This window comes from Nomascus leucogenys, chromosome 14 (assembly GCF_006542625.1).
Source record: "Nomascus leucogenys isolate Asia chromosome 14, Asia_NLE_v1, whole genome shotgun sequence".
NCBI classification, from domain to species: domain Eukaryota; kingdom Metazoa; phylum Chordata; class Mammalia; order Primates; family Hylobatidae; genus Nomascus; species Nomascus leucogenys.
Window position 1 is genome coordinate 13,009,404 of NC_044394.1, and position 21,779 is coordinate 13,031,182.

General features: G+C 42.5%; 1 protein-coding gene across 1 annotated transcript in view; it reads left to right on the forward strand.

Annotated features, from left to right (window-relative positions):
* Positions 1-21,779, forward strand: part of STON1 (stonin 1) — a 66,653-nt gene that overhangs the window by 40,659 nt on the left and 4,215 nt on the right. Inside the window, exons 3-4 of the mRNA XM_030826983.1 lie at positions 7,828-9,804; positions 19,143-19,345. Of these exons, the coding sequence (XP_030682843.1) occupies positions 7,875-9,804; positions 19,143-19,345 (2,133 nt within the window). The 5' untranslated portion in view covers positions 7,828-7,874. The remainder of the gene's footprint in view (positions 1-7,827; positions 9,805-19,142; positions 19,346-21,779) is intronic.

The following is a 21,779-nucleotide window of genomic DNA, read 5'->3' on the forward strand; positions in this document are numbered from 1 at the left end:
CCCTATAGGAGGAGTTATTTCGGCCTTCTGAAGAGGGTGAGATGGAGAAATGCTGCTGGTTTCCCACCTCTGAGCCTCCTCAATGGGTCCCATCGAAACCCTGCTCTCCCTGCTCTGAGGGAAGGTGCTTCACAGCAACTTCAGCCTGAGGGCAGTGACAGTGAAATGGCCTCCAGAGAGCCAGCAGCCTGGGCTGCCCTCTGCTGTGTGTTTTTGTGCCCTCAGGAATGTGTGGATGCAGCAAATGACAACAGTGAGTGCTCTGTCCCTAGCGGAGCCCCAGGCCCTCTCACTCTTTGTGTTGGCTGGTTTCCAAGGTTGAATGACTGCATGGGTTGAAGCTTCATTATCCACAAGGGGAGGCAAGACAGTGGGCTGGAGGGAGAAAAATAGGCCTTTCCCATGGGCATGATTCCAGCAGGGTTTGCATTTTTACATCAGTAGATCTCAGGGACTTTCATTTTCTGTCAGTTTGGACCGTTTGCCCTATCCCAGCTACTTGAGAGGCTGAGGCAGGAGGATCACTTCAGCCCAGGAATTTGAGACCAGCCTTGGAAACATAACAAGATCCCACCTCTGGAAGATAAATAAATAAATATTCCAGCACTAAAGCCCATGTATTTAGTGGTAATACAATTTCTGCTTTGACAACATTTTCCACTGGATGTCAGCCGCCATAGCATCACTTTGGAGTTGGAAAGGACCACAGAGCTCATTCTAGTGTAATCACTGAATGTCTGGAGAGGCTGTGCACACAGCTAGTGAGTGACAGAGCAGTGCCCAGAATTTGGGTTACCCAAGCCCCACATCAGTGTTGTGGTCCTTACACTTCACTGCCTCTGGTGTCATTAGAATAATTTCAGTAATTTGTTGTATCAGGTTGGGCTGAAGTGACCTGTATTCAAATCCCGGTTTTTCCACACCTAGGTATATACTGAAGAAAAAGGATCGCATGAAACTTGTACACAAATATTCAGAGCAGCATTATTCAAAATAACTAAAAAGTGGAAACAAACCAAATGTCTATCAACTGATAAATGGATAAACAAAGTGTGATATTTCCCTGCAGTGGACTACTCTTCAGCCTTGAAAAGGAAGGAAGCAGTGATATGTGCTACCACATGGATGACCTTGGAAACATGATGCTAGGTGAAAGAAGCTAGACACAAAAGCCACATGTTGTATGATTCAATTTATATGAAATGTCCTGAATAGGCAAATTCATAGGGACAGAAAGTAGTTTAGTGGTTTCCAGGGCCTGTGGGGAGGGGAGTATGTGGAGTGACTACTAATAAGTATACTGGATTTATTATTGGGATGATAAGAATGTTGTGGAATTTGCCCAGGTGTGCTGGCTTGGACCTGTAATCCCAGCACTTTGGGAGGCCAAGACAGGTGGATGACTTGAGATCAGGAGTTTGAGACCAGCCTGGCCAACATGGTGAAACCCTGTTTCTACTAAAAATACAAAAATTAGCCGGGTGTGGTGGTGTGCACCTGTAATCCCAGCTACTTGGGAGGCTGAGGCAGGAGAATCGATTGAACCCTGGAGGCGGAGTTTACAGTGAGTCGAGATCATGCCACTGCACTCCAGCCTGAGCCACAGAGCGCAACTCTGTCTCAAAAAAAAAAAAAGAATGTTGTGGAATTTGATAGTTGTGATGGTTGCACAATTCTGTTAACATACTAAACATACTAAAAGCCACTGAATTGACACTTTTTTAAAGGAGTGAATTCATGGTATAAGAATTATATCTCAATAAAGCTTTTATTTAAAAAATTCTGGCTCTACCTCTTATTGGCTGGGCGACTTTAGGCAATGAACCTAAAGCCAAGTCATCTCAGCTATGAAACAGGAATAATAATACGCTTCACAGGGTCTTTTTGATGAGATCATGAATTTGAAAATGCTTCTAAACTATAAACCTCCCATATTTTTGGATTGTCAATGGCTTATAAGTTCGTTATAAATTGGATTTTTAATCTTCTCCTCCTGTGTTTTTCACAATACTAACAAGGTCTGGGTACATAGTGATCACTCAAATAAAGATTTATTGAGTTGATTCAAATGTATTCCAGTTTTATTCAATTGTGGTAAATGAAACTGCACAACAGGAAATCTACTCTTTTAAAAGTTTTTAAGTGTTAAAAACAGTGTTATGAATGATATGCACATTGTTGTACAGCAAATCTCTAGAACCTTTTCATCTTACATAACTGAAACTATATCCACTGAACAGCAACTTCCCAGTTTTACTTTCTCCCAGTTCCTGGCAAACGCCATTTTACTTTCTGCGGTATGAGTTAGACTACTTTACATACTTCGTATAAGAGGAGTCATGTAGGATTTGTCCTTCTGTGATGGGCTTACTGCACTTAGCATAATGTGCTGAAGGTTAATCTATGTTGCATCCTGTGCCAGAATTTTCTTCCTTTTAATACTGAATAATATTCTATTGTATGAGTATACTCCATTTTCTTTATGCATCCATCCATCGATGAACATTTAGGTTGTTTCCATCCGTTGACTATTGTAAATAACGATGCAGTGAATATGAGAGTGCAAATATTTTTTCAAGACCTTGTTTTAAATTCTTTTGGATAGGCTGGGCGCAGTGGCTCACGCCTATAATCCCAGCACTTTGTGAGGCCAAGGCGGGTGGATCACCTGAGGTCAGGAGTTCGAAACCGGCCTGACCAACATGGAGAAACCCCATCTCTACTAAAAATACAAAATTACCCGGACATGGTGGTACATGCCTGTAATCCCAGCTACTCAGAAGGCTGAGGCAGGAGAGAATCACTTGAACCCGGGAGGCAGAGGTTGCAGTGAGCCGAGATTACGCCACTGCACTCCAGCCTGGGTAACAAGAACAAAACTCTGTCTCAAAAATAAATAAATAAATAAATAAAAATAAATAAATAAATTCTTTTGGATAAATACCCAGAAGTGGGATTGCTGGATCATACGGTAGTTCTATTCTTAGCTTTTTTTTTTTTCGAGATTCAGTTTTGCTCTTGTTGCCCAGGCTGGAGTGCAATGGCGTGATACCCATTCACTGCAACATCTGCCTCCTGGGTTCAAGCGATTCTCCTGTCTCAGCCTCCCAAGTAGCTGAGATTACAGGTGCGTGCCACCACGCCCGGCTAATTTTGTAGTTTTAGTAGAGACAGGGTTTCACCATGTTGGCTAGGCTGGTCTTGAACTCCTGGTCTTAGGTGATCCACCTGTCTTGGCCTCCCAAACTGCTGGGATTAGAGGTGTAAGCCACCGCACCTGGCCCTATTTTTAATTTTTTGAGGGCCTTCCGTATTTTTCCCCATAATGGCTGCACCACTTTACATTCCCAGCAATAATGCACAAGGGTTCCGATTTCTTACATCCTTGCCAATATTTGTTGTTGCCCCCCCCCCCTTTTTTTTTAGACAGAGTCTCACTGTGTTGCCCAGGCTGGAGTGCAGTGGGATCTCGGCTCACTGCAGTGGGATCTTGGCTCACTGCAACCTCTGCCTCCCGGGTTCAAGTGATTCTCATGCCTCAGCCTCCTGAGTAGCTGGGATTTCAGGCACCCGCCACCACACCCAGCTAATTTTTGTATTTTTAGTAGAGATTAGTTTTCACCATGTTGGCCAGACTGGTCTTGAACTCCTGACCTCAAGTGATCCTCCCGCCTTGCCTTTCCAAAGTGCTGGGATTATAGGTGTGAGCCACTGTGCCTGGTCATATTATCCTTTTTATTTTTATTTATTTATTTATTTTTAAAAAAGAAAATAATGGCCATTCTAAAAGGTATGAGGTGATACCTTGTTGTAGTTTTGATTTGCATTTTCCTGATGATTAGTGATGTTGAGCATCTTTTCATATATTTTCTGGCTATTTGTATGTCTTTTTTGGAGACATGTCTATTCAAGTACTTTGCCAATTACTAAATTGCGTTATTTATTTTCTTGCTGTTGAGTTTATTGGGTTCCTTATATGTTTTGGATATTAATTCCTTATAAGAATTACCGTTTGCAGGCCGGGCACGGTGGCTCACGCCTGTAACCCCAGCATTTTGGGAGGCAGAGACGGGCGGAGCACAAGGTCAGGAGATCGAGACCATCCTGGCTAACACGGTGAAACCCTGTCTCTACTAAAAATACAAAAAATTAGCCAGGCGTGGTGGCGGGTGCCTGTAGTCCTAGCTACTCTGGAGGCTGAGGCAAGAGAATGGCGTGAACCTGGGAGGCGGAGCTTGCAGTGAGCCGCGATCGCGCCACTGCACTCCAGCCTGGGCGACTGAGCGAGATTCCATCTCAAAAAAAAAAAAAAAAAAAAGAAAGAAAGAAATACTGTTTGCAAATATTTTCTCCTATTCTTTATGTTACCTTTTTACTCTGTTGATTGTTTCCTTTGCTGTGCAGAAACTTTTAATGGTGTCTCACTTTTCTGTTTTTGCTTTTGTTGCCTGTGCTTTGCTGTCATATCCAAGAAATCGTTGCCAAGACCAATGTTATGAAGATTTTCCTCTGCATTTTTTTCTAAGAGTTTTATAGTTTTCGCCGGGTGCGGTGGCTCATCCCTGTAATCCCAGCACTTTGGGGGGCCGAGGTGGGCAGATTATGAGGTCAGGAGTTTGAGACCAGCCTGAGCAACGTGGGGAAACCCCATCTCTACTAAAAATACAAAAATTAGCCGGGCGTGGTGGTGCGTGCCTGTAATCCCGGCTACTCAGGAGGCTCAATTCCTGAGGAGAATTGATTGAACCAGGGAGGCGGAGGTTGCAGTGAGTCGAGATCGGGCCACTGCATTCCAGCCTGAGCGACAGAGCGAGACTCCGTCTCAAGAAAAAAACAAAGGTTTTTTGTTTGTTTGTTTTTTGTAGGGGTGGAGATTCACTCTTGTTGCCCAGGCTGGAGTGCAATGGCACAATTTTGACTCACTGCTCCCTCCACCTCCTGGGTTCAAGCAATTCGCCTGCCTCAGCCTCCTGAATAGCTGGGATTACTGGCGTGCACCACCACTCCCGGCTATTTTTTGTATTTTTAGTAGAGACGTGGTTTCACCATGTTGCCCAGGCTGATCTCGAACTCCTGACCTCAGGTGATCTGTCCGCCTCGGCCTCCCAAAGTGCTGGGATTACAGGCATGAGCCACTGTGCCTGGCCAAAAACAAAAAAACAAAACAAAACAAAAAAACAGAGTTTTATAGTTTCAAGTCTTATGTTTAAGTCTTTTTCCTATTTTTTTTTGAGATGGAGTTTCGCTCTGTCGCCCAGGCTGAAGTGCAGTGACACAACCTCGGCTTACTGCAACCTCTGCCTCCCGGGCAATTCCCCTGCCTTAGCCTCCCAAGTAGCTTGGATTACGGGTGTATGCCACCAGGCCTGGCTAATTTTTTTGTATTTTTAGTAGAGACAGGGTTTCACCATGTTGGCCAGGCTGGTCTTGGACTCCTGACCTCAGGTGATCCACCCACCTTGGCCTCCCAAAGTTGTTGGGATTACAGGTGTGAGCCGCTGCACCCAGCCTCTTTCATCCATTTTGAGTTGATGGTTGTGTATGATATAAGACAACCTTGTCCAACCTGCAGCCCACAGGCTACATGTAGTCCAGGACGGCTTTGAATGCTGCCCAACACAAATTTGTAAACTTTCTTAAAACATGAGATCTTTTTTTTTTCTTTTTTTAACTCATCAGCTATCTTTAGTGTTAGTGTATTTTTTGTGTGGCCCAACACAATTCTAATTCTCCTTCTCCTTCTCCGCCTCCTCTTTCTCTTCCTTCTCCTTCTCCTCCTCCTCCTCCTCCTCCTGCTTCTCCTCCTCCTCTCCTCCTTCCTTTTTTTTTTTTTTTTTTGAGATAGAGTTTCTCTCTGTTGCCCAGGCTAGACTGCAATGGTGCGATCTCAGCTCACTGCAACCTCCTCCTCTCAGGTTCAAGCAGCTCTCCTGCCCACCACCATGCCTGGCTAATTTTTGGGCAGGTACCCACCACCATGCTTGGTTAACTTTTGTATTTTTAGTAGAGACTGGGTTTTGCCATGTTGGCCAGGCTGGTCTCGAACTCCTGACCTCAAGTGATCTACCCACCTTGGCCTCCCAAAGTGCTGGAATTATAGGCGTGAGCCACTGTGCCTGGCCTTAATTCTTCTTCCTCCAATGTGGCTGAGGGAAGCCAAAAGATTGGACATCTCTGGTGTAAGATTACAGTTTAGTTTCACTCTTTTGCGTTGGATATCAAGTTTTTTCAACATCACTTTTTTTTTTGTTTGAGACAAAATTTCGCTCTCCTTGCCCAGGCTGGAGAGTAATGATGCAGTCTCTGCCCACTGCAACCTCTGCCTCCGGGCTCAAGCGATTTTCTAGGTGGGATTACAAGCGTACGCCACCACGCCCAGCTAATTTTTTGTATTTTTAGTAGAGATGGGGTTTCTCCATGTTGGACAGGCTGGTCTCGAACCCCTGACCTCAGGTAATCTGCTCTCCTCAGCCTCCCAAAGTGCTGGGATTATAGATGTGAACCACTGCACCCAGCCCTCTTTTTTCTTCGTGTTTTTTTTTTTTTTTGAGATGGAGTCTCGCTGTGTTGCCCAGGCTGGAGTGCAGTGGCGCATTTGTGGCTATAAAGTTCCTTGTGAGTACTGCTTTTGCTGCATGCCATAAATTTTGGTGTGCCGTGTTTTCATTTTCATTTGTCTCAAGATATTTTCTAATTTCCTTTTTTATTTCTTCTTTGATCCATTGGTTGTTCAAGAGTATGTTAATTTTCAAATATTTGTGAATTTTTTAGTTTTCCTTCTATTATTAATTTCTAGTTTTATTCCACTGTGGTTAGAAAAAATGTTTGTGTGATTTCAATCTTCTCACATTTGTTAAGATTTGTTTTGTAACCTAACGTGATCTGCCTTGGCGAATGTTCTGTGTGTGCTTGAGAAGAATATGTGTTCTGCTGCTGTTAGGTGGAATGTTCTGTATAGGACTGGCAGTTTAGTTTAGTTTATAGTGTTCAAGTCTATTGTTTTTTTAGTGGTCTTCTGTCTGGATGTTCTGTGTATTGTTGAAAGTATGGTGTTGAAATCTCCAATTATTAGTGAGTGGCTATCTATTTCTCCCTTCAGTTCTGTTAATGTTTGCTTCATATATTTGGGTGCTCTGATGTTGGATATATAAATATATATATATTTTGAGGTGGAGTTTCACTCTGTCACCCAGGCTGGAGTGCAATGGCACTATCTCAGCTCACTGCAACCTCTGCCTCCCAGGTTCAAGAGATTCTCCTGCCTCAGTTTCCCGAGTAGCTGGGATTACAGGTGCCCACCACTATGCTAGGCTAATTTTTGTATTTTTTTGTAGAGACAGGGTTTTGCTATGTTGGCCAGACTGGTCTCGAACTGCTGACCTCAGGTGACCCCTTGCCTTGGCCTCCCAAAGTGGTAGGATTACAGTTGTGAGCCACCATTCCCAGCTGGGTTAATATATATTTATAATTGTTATGTCTTCCTAGTGAATTGACTCTTTTATCATTATATAATGTCCTTCTTTGTCTCCTATGATAGTTTTTGACTTAAAGTTTATTTTGCTTAAGTATGGCTACTCCTGCTCTCTCTTGGATAACACTTGCATGGAATATCTTTTATCATCCTTTCACTTTCAGCATATGTGTCTCCCTAAATCTAAAGTGAGTTCCTTATAGACAGCATATAGTTGGATCATGTTTTTTTTTTAATCCACTTAGCCACCAACAGAATTATAATTTTTAAGCATTTATCAGAACTAAAGACATTTAATAATGATTCCCCCCTTCATTTTATATACCCATTTTCTCTTTATTTTATTTTTTTAACAGAGACAACCTATTTGATTTCTTGACAAGACCACAATCTGATCCCGAAGATGTGCTCCACAAACCCAGGCAACTGGGTCACCTTTGATGATGATCCTGCTTTTCAGTCTTCTCAAAAGTCAAAGAATTTTCCTCTGGAGAATCAAGGTGTCTGTAGACCAAATGGACTGAAGTTGAACCTTCCTGGCCTCAGGGAATTTCCCAGTGGATCTTCCTCCACCAGCAGCACCCCTCTCTCCTCCCCCATTGTAGACTTTTATTTCAGTCCAGGACCTCCAAGTAACTCTCCTCTTTCTACACCTACCAAAGACTTCCCAGGTTTTCCTGGCATCCCCAAATCAGGGACTCATGTGCTTTATCCTATTCCAGAATCATCTTCAGACAGCCCACTCACAATATCAGGAGGAGAATCTTCCTTACTGCCTACCAGACCAACATGTTTATCCCATGCCTTGTTACCCAGTGACCACTCATGTACACATCCAGCTCCCAAAGTAAGTCTTCCAGATGAAGTTAACCCTCAACAGGCTGAAAGCCTAGGATTCCAAAGTGATGATCTCCCCCAGTTTCAGTATTTTCGAGAGGACTGTGCTTTTTCAAGTCCATTTTGGAAAGATGAAGGCAGTGATTCCCAGATCACCCTTGACCTACCAGGAAGCAAAAAGATGTTCTCATCAAGAGACAAGGAGATGCCTATTGATCAAAAAAGCCTAAATAAGTGTTCACTCAACTATATCTGTGAGAAGCTTGAACATCTCCAGTCAGCTGAGAACCAAGACTCACTTAGAAGTTTGTCTATGCACTGTCTATGTGCTGAAGAAAATGCCTCTTCCTTTGTCCCCCACACACTCTTCAGGAGTCAGCCAAAAGCTGGATGGTCTTTCATGCTGAGAATTCCTGAGAAGAAGAATATGATGTCTTCCCGGCAATGGGGACCAATTTTTCTGAAAGTTTTGCCTGGAGGAATTTTGCAGATGTATTATGAACAGGGATTAGAAAAACCATTTAAAGAGATACAGCTTGATCCATATTGTAGGCTTTCTGAACCCAAGGTTGAGAACTTCAGTGTAGCAGGAAAAATCCACACTGTGAAGATTGAACATGTGTCTTACACAGAAAAAAGGAAATACCATTCTAAGACAGAAGTAGTTCATGAACCAGACATAGAGCAGATGCTGAAGTTGGGGTCCACATCGTACCATGACTTCCTTGACTTTCTGACTACTGTGGAGGAGGAGCTGATGAAGTTGCCAGCTGTTTCAAAACCAAAAAAGAACTACGAGGAGCAAGAAATTTCCTTGGAAATTGTGGACAACTTTTGGGGTAAAGTCACAAAAGAAGGAAAATTGGTTGAAAGTGCTGTGATAACTCAAATTTATTGCCTCTGCTTTGTGAATGGGAACCTGGAATGCTTTTTAACCTTGAATGACCTTGAGCTGCCGAAGCGAGATGAATCCTATTATGAGAAGGACTCAGAAAAAAAGGGGATTGATATTCTTGACTACCATTTTCGTAAGTGTGTGAAAGTACAAGAATTTGAGCAATCAAGAATCATTAAGTTTGCACCTCTGGATGCCTGCCGGTTTGAGCTGATGCGTTTCAAGACTTTGTATAATGGGGATGATCTTCCCTTTTCCTTGAAGTCTGTAGTGGTTGTCCAGGAAGCATACGTGGAACTTCAGGCTTTTGTCAACATGGCCCCATTGGCGCAGAAGTCATCCTATGCTGGCTCCTTAAGGTCCTGTGACAATATAATGATACACTTTCCTGTCCCATCGCAGTGGATCAAGGCCCTTTGGACCATGAACCTCCAGAGGCAGAAGTCTCTGAAAGCCAAAATGAACCGCCGGGCATGTCTGGGGAGTTTACATGAACTTGAATCTGAACCTGTCATTCAAGTCACTGTGGGGTCAGCAAAATATGAGAGTGCCTACCAGGCAGTACTATGGAAGATAGATCGGCTTCCAGACAAAAATTCAAGTAAATATTCAACACCCCAAGTTTATTTTCATGGGAAATAGCTTAAATATTCTCACCTTTCTCCTTGGGTTGAAACCAGGTAGAGACAGATGGCAATTTGTCAGCTGAGGCCGTGCTTTGGGGTGGGAGATGGAACATTTAGCTAAACAGCTGGTTTATTTGTTTTCTTTTGCACCTATTTCTACCAGATAACTTTAACTGTTGAACATTTTTAAAATATCATACGAAATACCATGCTAGGCTAGCAATTTGTTGTAGATGGTGACACTAAGAGAAAATTCATTGATATCCATGGTTGAGATTAACCCATAAACTTCACATGTTAAAAATATTTCTAATATAGCTGAGATTCCCTAATTAATCTTTAAAGATCTGTTATCCATGAATATACCTGAACTTTTTTGCATTCTCAGCCGATAACACTTCTTCCTTAGGTTTGCTCCCTGCTCTTTGAAATAAGACTGCTTTCATTTTTACCCAAATTGATTTTTGTTGACTGAATTCACCCATTTTGTCAACTTGTATTGTTTTTGTTTTTGACGTGGGATCTCACTCTGTCATCCAGGCTGGAGTGCAGTGGCAGGATCATGGCAGCCTCCACTTCCCAGGCTCAAGTGATCTTCCTGCCTCAGCCTCCTCGGTACCTGGGATTACAGATGCATACCATCGTGCCTGGCTAATTTTTTGTTTTTTAGTAGAGACGGGGTCTCCCTATGTTGCCCAGGCTGATCTTGAATTCCTGGGCTCAAGGGATCCTCCCACGTTGGCCTCCCAAAATGCTAGGATTACAGATGTGAGCCACCTCATCTGGCCTAAACTGGTGGTTTTAGAATTAGGTGGACACATTTGAGTGTTAAAAATTCAGTTAATTTTTAAAAATTTTGCAAATAAAAAATTATCTAGAAGTCAGAACTTGAAAAGACAGTTATAGTACCACATTTATTTTGGAGTAGTAAGTAAGTAGTAGTGGGCATAATATAATAAAGTCAAAAACCAAATTTTAAAATTAGAGCTCTTCCCTATTTTAGTTAAGGGTTGTTGGTTTTTTTTTTTTTTTTTTCCCGTAGCAGAACACTGGTCACTGGTCTCCGGAGTTAAATTGGGGGTGGGGTTGGGGGACCTGAGTTGATGCATTCATCCATACATCGTTCCATCCATCCATCGATCCATCCATCCATTGATCCAAAACTTTTTTCTTTTTTTTTTTTTTTGAGATGGGGTCTCACTTTCTTACCCAGGTGGAGTGCAGTGGCACAATCTCGGCTTACTGCAACCTCCGCCTCTCGGATTCAAGTGATTCTCCTGCCTCAGCCTCTGGAGTAGCTGGAACTACAGGTGCCCACCACCATGCCTGACTAATTTTTGTATTTTAGTAGAGACAGGGTTTCACCATATTGGCCAGGGTGGTCTCAAACTCCTGACTTTGTGATCCTCCCGCCTCGGCCTCCCAAAGTGCTGGGATTACAGGCTTGAGCCACTGCGCCCGGCCCATCCATCCAAATCTTTACTGAATACTTACTGTACACCAAGTGCCACATCAAGTGCTGGGGATAAAGATAAATAAAAATATGATCCCTGTTTCCAGATGGCTCACAGCTGCTGTAGTCCTTCAGAGAAATTTAAGCTCATCTAGGCCCCTCCAGGCTGTGGACTTCAGAGGAAGCATTTTTCTTTGGGGTGGACTTATGGCAGTGTTTCTCAAACCTGGCTATATTATTATTATTATTATTATTTTGAGATGGAGTCTTACTCTGTTGCTCAGGCTGGAGTGCAGTGCGATAGCTCACTGCAACCTCTGCCTCCCAGGTTCAAGTGATTTTCCTGCCTCAGCCTCCTGAGTAGCTGGGATGACAGGCGTGAGCCCCCATACCTGGCTAGTTTTTGTATTTTTAGTAGAGACGGGGTTTTCCCATGTTGGCCAGACTGGTCTTGAACTCTCGGCCTCAAGTGATCCACCTGCCTTGGCCTCCCAAAGTGTTAGGATTACAGGTGTGAGCCACCACACCTGGCCAAACCTGACTATATTAGAATAACTTGAAAGCTTTTAAATAATCTCAATGTTCAGGCTTCATTTCATGCTAATTAAATCAGAATCTCTGGCGGGGGTGGGGGGGCGGAGCCAGAATCCAAGTATTTGAAGATCTCTCCAGATATAAGGTGTAGCCAGAGGGAAGAACACTGCTCTCCAGGTGTTGTAAAGTTGTAGAACCAGAAGAGCAAGCCCCAGACTACAATTGACTTGAGGGGCAGCACTGCCCGCACCCTGGAGGCCATGGGACCACCTTGTCCATGACTCTCTGTTTGTGGGTTTAACGTCTGTTGACTGATGAGAGCTTGAGCTATGGGCAGGATCCTTCAGGTGAGAGACACACGCCTGGTGAGCTGAGGAGCTCCAGGAACCTGTGCAGAAGGGAAGTTCCTACATTGTCTTTCTTCCTGACACCCCACACCCTTCTTCATTAATGCCAACTTTCACCCCACAGCGTTCTCAAGACTCAGATTAATTATGTTCAGTTCCCCCAAACTAGCAAGGGTAGCTCAGGCTTAGGGCAGAGTGAGGTGGTGATGGTGCAGCGTGCTCACAGTGAATGGTCTCAAACAGCACATTCTGATCAACTCTGCTGTGATGGGAGGGAAGGTCAGTATCTTCTATGATATAATCCACAGAGATAATGTTTCCTGCTTTCTTTTTTTTGGATGGAGTGTTGCTCTGTTGCCCAGGCTGGAGTGCAGTGGTGCAATCTTGGCTCACTGCAACCGCTCCCTCCTGGGTTCAAGCAATTGTAGTGGCTCAGCCTCCCAAGTAGCTAGGATTACAGGCCCACACCACCACATCTGGCTAATTTCTTATATTTTTTGTAGAGATGGGGTTTCACCATGTTGGCCAGGCTGGTCTCGAACTCCCAACCTCAGGTGATCCACCCGCCTCGGCCTCCCAAAGTGCTGGGATTATAGGTGTGAGCCACCGTGCCTGGCCCCTGCTTTCTTTTATAACTTGGCTAGAGAGGCAAATTGAACCATTTGCATCACCATGCCAGAGAAACCAGTTTTAAGGTCTTCATACAGGGTTCCAAATGGTCTGTTCTAAAAGATATTTGTGCTAGTTTTAGGTTAGAGGGTTTAAACAAAATCAGAGTATTGGCTTTTGTTTTGCTAAACAAAAAGGGAAAGAGAGGCAGGCAGAAAGTCAGGCAGGCTGGAATGCCTATTGGAACCTCCTGGATCTGCAGGTTTCCCCTGAAATCTGGGTGATAAACTAACTCCTGTAGTTTTCCGTTGATCCTAGAGATGGTCTTGAGGACTGGAACAAAAGGCCCAAAGCATTTTTTGCCTAGACTTGAAGTGGTAATTATGCTTTTGAGAGAAGCACAATAGGCTCAGGCTGCGGGCTTGTCCACGTGGTGTCAGAGGGACAAGAGCACAGGCCCCATTTGTAGTCCATTCCTATTGCTCTACTTAGAGCAGGTGCTCCGGGAGGCCCTGAAGGAAATAAGTGCTTGGCTAAAGCCTGACCAGGCTAACCACACTTATTTTTCAAATTGAGAAACTATACCAATCATCTTTTCTAATTTTGGGAGTGCAGACATGTATGAAGCTTTTTGTGAAAATGATCCTGTTTATAACACTGCATTTTTTTCAGAGTTAATGGTGTAGTTAACTGATTCAATCAACAAGAATTTGTTGAGGAGGCTCACTCATTTACTCCACAAACATCTACTAAATTTCTTCTAGGTATAGGTTCTGTGCTGAGTGTTTAGGAGATACAGAAACAAACATGATTCCTACTCTACCAGAAACTTAACAGTCTAGAAGGTGAGACAGACTCTGAAGCAGCTACCCAAACGCACTGTGGAAAAGTGCATAGTTCCAGGCTTGGACAAACATGTGCACTTAGGGATCCCAGAGGAAAGGGTGATAAACTGCCTGGGGACTAGGGAGGGCTTTGCTGAAGAGCTGATGGCTGGGAGAGTCAATAGAGTTTCCATCAAAGAAAGAAACAGCAGAAGCACAGGTGTGTGGGTGGGGGATCTTACCTAAGTTTTGGGGCTGAAGCAGTGGTGGGGGAAGAGACTAGTGTATTAAGACCTTGTGGGCCATGCTGTGGGGTGTGAAGTTTATCTGTCAACAAGGCCTCGGGGTTGTTTTCAGGCGTGACTGCTACAGAATCATATCTTGTTTCAGAAAGGCTGGCATGTGGTGCAGAGGAAAGATTTAGGAGTAGATTGTAGACACAGGGAAGTTGGGAGGAGGTGAGGGATGCTGAGCAAAGGCAGTGGCAGAGAGAGAGGCAAGAGATGGGTGAGTGAATTCAGGGGAGGTGCCGCTAAGTGATGACAGATTCTCTATGGGCATGAGGGAAAGGGAGGGAATGGGACAAGGTCAGGGGCTCTGGCTTTGGTGGATAGGTGGGCAACGGTGCCATTAGCCAAGATAGCCTGGGATCTTCTCATCATCCATCCTTTTAAATTCTGTTTCCCAGCCCTGGCCACATGTTAGCATCATTAAAGCTTCAAACACATACCCATATTTGGGCCCCATCCCCTACTAATCAGGCTCTGTGAAGAGGGGGCCCAGGTACTGATGTTTATAAAGGCTCATGCAGCCAGGGTTGAGAACTACTGACCTGATCCCCTAGGCAGAGATCACTCCTCCCTGCTCTGCACATGCGTGTGTCTTCTAGAGCTCTGTTATTGCTCTCCCTTGAATATTTATTTATTTATTTATTTATAAGACAGAGTCTCACTCTGCCACCCAGGCTGGAGTGCAATGGCACCCAGTCTCACTGCAACTGCCACCTCCTGGGTTCAAGAGATTCTTCTGCCTCAGCCTCCCGAGTAGCTGGGACTACAGGTGCGCACCACCACGCCTGGCTAATTTTTGTATTTTTAGTAGAGATGGGGTTTCGCCATATTGGCCAGGCTGATCTCAAACTCCTGACCTCGTGACCTGCCCAGTTTGGCATCCCAAATTGCTGAGATTATAGGCATGAACCACTGCGCCCGGCCTCCCATGAGTATTTATTAGCAGTGGAGCTCACCAAGAACAATGACAAGAATGGACATTTCCAGGGAAACTGGCTGGACCTGATCTTGGCCTTCAGGAATTCTTTTGTAAAACCGTCATATCACCAGGCCCACACAGGACAACATTTTACAGGCATTTCAGTCAATTACACAGTGATAATTCACTGAACAAATCCTTTGGGATCACAGCTGATTTATTGAGATCAGGTCTGTGCACAAAGAGGATGCCCAGGGAAAACACAGTGAGGCTGTGTCAGGTGGCGTCCAGAGGGCATGGTGCAGCTGTGGGCCTGGCTTGGGGCAGGACATTTCTGGGATTACAGGGCCCTGCCCCAAGCTTCTCCGTTGAGGGGGTGGGGAGGGCAATGCAGAGAGCGAGAGGGTGCCAAGGCAGGCTATAACCTAATTTGCCTCTTGAGAAGTATGGTAATAATAAGGTTGGAGCAGAGAGGAAATCTTTGTCCTAAGGCAGTGCTTCTCAAACTTTTGTGTGCCCGGGAATCACCTTGTTAAATTGTGGATTCTGACTGAGCAAGTGGGATCTGGAATACTGTGTTTCTAACAAGTGCTGATGTGACGCCAATGCATCTGGCCCAAGGAACACACTTAGAATAGCAGGATCCCAGAATGCATCTCCATTTTTCTATATGACTTTTAGATCAGTTGTGTATTTAGAGAACATAAAGTTTTTAAAAAGCTCTTTAAAATTTTATCCTTTTCAAGATAGTTTCTGAAGACTTTGCATTATTTGAAAAGATACTTTGAAAATGGAAACTGAATGAATAGCACTGGAGTGCACTGGCGAGGTCTCAGCTCACTGCAACCTCTACCTCCCAGGCTCAAGCCATCCTCCCACCTCAGCCTCCCAAGTAGCTGGGACCACAGCACATGCCACCGCACCTGGCTAATTTTTTGTATTTTTGGTAGAGATGGGGTTTTGGCATGTTGCTCAGGCTGGTCTCGAACTCCTCAGCTCAGGCAACCCACCCGCCTTGGCCTTCCGAGTGCTGGGATTATAGGTATAAGCTACCGCACCTGGTAAGAACATATAAACTAGTCTACTATGCTCTAATTATAAAACTTTTTTATTTTTTATTTTTTTTCCTTCCTGGGAATTTGAGGGATCAGGATTGAACTTTTTTATTGGGGAAATCACCTGTGATTTCTGGAAAGGTGCGGAGGGCTGCTGGTCCCTTAATGTCCCTTCTAACCAGCTTGTCAATGCTTAGTATTCCTTCAACAGTGGGCAGGTCTTTCATTTTGCAACAAAGGTTTGCCTGAGGCAGTAGCTCACAGACTTCATTCATACTAAGGTGTGAATGACAGCAGAGGAGCTAAGGCTTTGTTGGGGTGGTAGAGAGAGAGAGAAAGAGAAAGGAAGAAAGAGAAAGACAGCTGAAGACAAATGAGGATGCTGGTTAGCCAGAGGAGGTGTATATGGTGGCAGATTTTTTTTTTTTTTTTTTTCCAGTTAGTGTTCATTTATTATTATTATTATTATTATTTTTTATTATACTTTAGGGTTTTAGGGTACATGTGCACAATGTGCAGGTTTGTTACATATGTATCCATGTGCCATGTTGATTTCCTGCACCCATTAACTCGTCATTTAGCATTAGGTGTATCTCCTAATGCTGTCCCTCCCCCCTCCCCCCACCCCAACAGTCCCCGGAGTGTGATGTTCCCCTTCCTGTGTCCATGAGTTCTCAGGTGGCACAGAATTATTAAGGGGAGTGAGAGTGGTGGAGGATCAATTAAATATATCTACCTCTAACTTCCCAATTTTTCGATTTTTCTTTTTTTTCTTCTGCTCTGTCATCAGCACATTGGTTGCTCTCTCCTCCTCCACTTCTGTCATCCTCTTGCTATTCTTTCCCTTCAGCCCTCTAACAGTTCAGTTTCAGGTGTAAAATATTTTGGTTCAAGAGGGACTGGATATTAACTAGACCTAAGATTTTGTGATTTACGTTTCCCGTCCTAAGAAAAGGAATTATGTTGAGTGAACAATGACCAAAGCTGGACAGTTCCCCCTGGTGGTCAGCACTGAGACAACATGATTTTCCTCTGTCTTTTATTCATTAATTGGTAAATTTGAAAATAATCTGTTAAGCCCCAAACATGACAGACATTGTGCTAAGGACAGACGTGACACCTGTCCCTGTGGGGCAGAAAGTCTGAAGACGGAGTGTGTTACTAAACATTGTAGAGCATTTAGCATTTTCAAAAGCCATAAAAAATAAGCCAGAAAACTTGAAAGGAAAAAGGCTTTTACCATTTTTAAAGAAAAGCAGGTAGAAAGGTTTTGTTTCTGACATTTTTTGTACCACTAAGTCTTCAATTTGTGTTTAGTTCTTCAATTTTCATCATAAAATTTCCCCAAATAATTTTTTCTTATAAAGTGTGTCAAATCAGATCATGTCTAGTATAATTTTTAACTCTGTGTAGCATTCACAGTCCCTTTATTAGCAAAATTACAGTAATTAAATAATACTGGCTTTATAATTGAAAAGCACTTTGCAAAATAATATGTCTAGCTCATCTACATTGCTATGGAATACTACTGCCCCAGTGCTGTATGCATATGAACTGGTTAATCCTCACAACAGCCCTTATAAGGTTCAGGTTATCCTCATTATCCACATTTTTAGATGGAGAAACTGAGGCCCAGAGAGATAAGCAATTTGTAACCCTAGCCTTAATCACTTTGCCATAACAAGACTGAAGAGTGCCTGCAGTAAGTGTAAATGAACTTAACTGTATCCTCACTGCAGACAGAGGACTAGAAAGAGTAATGGAGTATGCAGTCTCTCTGGGTGTGTGTGTATGAGAATGAAGTTATCACTTGCCTGCAGTGATCCGGTTGTTAAGAGCACCTCAGAGGCCACTGTTGTCCTACCCTTCTTGTAAGTGGTAGAGATGGCTAATGAGCATCTGTTGGTTAATTGATTGATGACTTCTCAAGGCTTTTTACAGTCTTAGAATTCTATTAGTCACCCTACAAGAAACAGGTTGTATGGAAGGAAAGGTAATTTATCTTTTAAGAATTAAGTGAAATCCTTTAAACCCTTGTTTTTGTGCCTAAAGCTATATTCTGATGGAAATGCTCTTTCTCCAGCTATGTCAGTGTTACAGTAATTTAATCTGGTTCTTGAAATTACTCTTTATGTCATACATTTATTTAAGTAAAGATAGCCACATTGGATATGGAGATGCTATGAACAATGCAACAGAATCACAGAATGTTTGTAAAGCTGCTACAGTGATTACAATGAAAATATTTTTCATTTCCTTATAACACACACACACACACACACACACACACACACACACTATATGACTCCATCTAAAATCTTTGAAATATATCCAATATCTTTGGGTCTGGCACTGAACCTGGCCTGGCACAGCACAGATGCTCAATAAGTGACAAATTGAGTGAAAACCAATATTAGATTAAAATATTAAAGGCCAATATGCCCATCTCTACTCTGTATAGCTGTTCCAGTCAAAGTATTTTGGAAGGATGAGTGAGAATTAACAGTAGGGAAAAATAATTTGTTCCACTGAAAAAAGTATTCTTGGCCTGGAACATTTTCTGAAAAGTTAAGTTTAACTTTTAAAAATCAGAATTTTAAAATAATACGACTTAATTTGGGCTGAAGTTTATTTTTGAGTTATCTGTAAATAGATGGTAAGGAAATGAATAAATTAATAATTATAAGACATTACTCAGTCTAAGAGAAAGAGGCTTGTACAGGTCTTGAGCACATTGTAGCCAAATAATTATGTTTAATATAAATATTACTCATATCTTTTAATTAAGGAAAACAATTAAGTTTAATAATATTACTATATTGTTTAATATAAAGTAAACATTAATATTAAAAAATTTGCTTAAAATAAATATTTAGCAAATTATATTAGTATAATATAGTAATTATATTGTTATATTATATACTAATATAATTTGTTAAATATAGTAATATTTCTAATTGAAAACATTTTTAGGAGTTCATCTGTGCCTGCATATAGTAATATATTTTTTATTTTTTTATTTTTAAATTTTTACCATTCTTATTCAAAATATTAATAAAGTCTTACTTGTTTTTAAAGCTAGTACTTAAAAATGGCAGACAGCTTTCCCCCTAGTTGGTGCAAAATTGTAGATTTTCATGGTATGTTGTTTAAATGGAATTTGCACTGCTGCAGTGATAATGAAATTCCTTATTAAGGAGAGAGATGAGTGCCTTTTATGTTCAAGAGAAATGTTCAATGGCCCTTAAAATACTTTGACTATTTGGTTTTTTTTCCCTCAAGGTCTTGATCATCCCCATTGTCTGTCATACAAACTAGAGCTTGGATCAGACCAAGAAATTCCCTCGGATTGGTATCCATTTGCTACTGTTCAGTTTTCCATGCCTGACACCTGTGCCTCAAGGACAGAGGTCAGGTCTCTGGGGGTGGAGAGTGATGTCCAGCCACAGAAACATGTTCAGCAGCGAGCTTGCTACAACATCCAGGTACATCCCAAAGCTTCTAGAACTGTGACCTGATTTGGCTTTAAATATTTGTTTTGCTGTCTTTTGTGATTGCATATGTGTTGTGTGTGTGTGTATATGTGTGGTGAGATTTGCCCTAGAGAGGATCTCAGCTATGGAAACTTGATGGCCACCATTGAGCTTAGTTCTTCCTATGCATTCTGGAGAATGTTGGGAACACTTAATAATTTAGCTGTCAATGAAAAACAGGACATTAAAAATGAATCTACATTTTAGAAGCATATTTATAATAAAAATTATGATGTTAGAACACAATTTCTCAAAATATGTGCTGCAGAACACGTGTCCCATATAATTATCCAAGAAAAAAATAAGTTGGGGAATGCCATATAGTAAATTAGTGTTAAATAAAGGCCCCCAAGAAGTCCTGCAGTAAGGAAACTTGTTAAACTTAGTTAACCCAGTTTTTCCCGACTCATTGGCTATTGTGTCTTGTCTGTGTGAGTATGTTTATGTAAAACACTTATCCCTATCTTGTGGAATGGTGTTCTGTGGAGCATGCTTTAGGAAACGCTGAGTTACTCTATTATGGTAGTTTTCAGTTTTTTTTTTTTTTTTTTAAGATGGCATCTCACTCTGTCAACCAGGGTGGAGTGCAGTGGCACGATCTTGGCTCACTGCAACCTCCGCCTCCTGGGTCCAAGCTATTCTCCTGCCTCAGCCTCTCAAGTAACTGGGATTACAGGCACCCACCACCACACCCAGCTATTATTATTATTATTATTATTATTGTATTTTTAGTAGAGATTGGGTTTCACCATATTAGCCAGGCTGGTCTCAAACTCCCGACCTTAGGTGATCTGATGTCTCGGTCTCCCCACGTGCTGGGATTACAGGCGTAAGCCACCATGCCTAGCTTATTGGTAGCTCAAAGTTTTATTTTAAATTTTTAAATAGAGATGAGATCTCACTATGTTGGTCAGGCTGTTCTCAAATTCCTGGTCACAAGTGATCCTCCTGCCTCGGCCTCCCAAAGTGCTGGGATTACAAGCGTGAGCCCCCACATCCAGCCTGGTATTATGGTAGTTTTAAATGTTTGCCATCAGCTCTTCTGCATTCTTAGGCAGATGAACTAAAGGAGGACATACACTTACATCTGTTTCTAAACTTGTTTTCCCTTCTTATCCTCAAGTTCAGTAGATATATGGATGTCTTCTGCCACATATTTCCCACAGTATCTTGAAATGGTGATGCATCTTGCTGATTTTGTTTAAAAGGTTTTCCTTTTTTTGAGACAGAGTCTCGCTCTGTTGCCCAGGTTGGAGTGCAGTGGCATGGTCTCAGCTCACTGCAACCTCCGCCTCCTAGGTTCAAGTAATTCTCCTGCCTCAGCCTCCTGAGTAGCTGGGATTACAGGTGCCTGCCACCACGCCTGGCTAATTTTTTGTGTTTATAGTAGAGATGGGGTTTCACCATGTTGGCCAGGCTGGTCTCGAACTCTTGACCTTGTGATCTGTCTGCCTCGGCCTCCCAAAGTGCTGGGATTATAGGTGTGAGCCACCACACCTGACTTAAAAGTATTTTTTAACTAGAAAATATTTCAAAAATCACAAAAATTAAACTGCATTACAGACAGGTGGTTTAGTTTAGAATTCATGTTTCCCTTCTGTCTTTCACATGAGCAACGTTTTATAATTTCTAATAGCATTTATTTTATTTTTAAAAATTTAAATTTTGCCTGTTACACAGCCCTCAGGAGGTCCTGAGAACATGTGCCCCTCGAATAGCATTTTAAAATCTATGTGTTGCTTGACTTGCAGCAATGATTAATGCCATTCTGATTTTCTACTAACTTATTTCTATTAAAAATAGTGATATTATACATGACATTGCTAATATCAACTGGGTTTCCTACACTATAGTAATGTGAGTCAGGATTTTTCTTTATTTTGGACTGTTTAGAAGTCTATGTTTGGGTCCAGTTACCTTTTTCTACTGATAAAAGTAATGATAGGTAGTGCTGTCCTGTGCAGCCCCTTCAGACCTGAAGGATGTATTTCCCCAGCAGGTGGGAATTGCCTCGGCTGAAGATAGCTGCCTTCCCTGAGGTTATGCCTCCTTCCTGGAATCTATGCAGGGGTGTATAGGCCCCTTTGCATCAACCTGGGCTAACTCTGTAGGTCCGCCCAGCTTCAGCTCTCCAGGGCATGGGCAGAAGCCTTCATTCTGACTACATTGCAGCCCAGCTTCTCTCTCTGCCCATTTAGCTTCATTTCCTGCCTCACTCCCCGATGAATGTTGAACTCAACAGCACTCTCCAGTAAACTTTCTGCACACAGATCTCCATCTCAGAGTCTATTTCTTGGGGAACCTGACCTATAACACTAGGTATATATGTATTATGTGTGACTGAAAAGTGGGTCAAGTGTGCATGGAGACTGTGTTTATACTTACT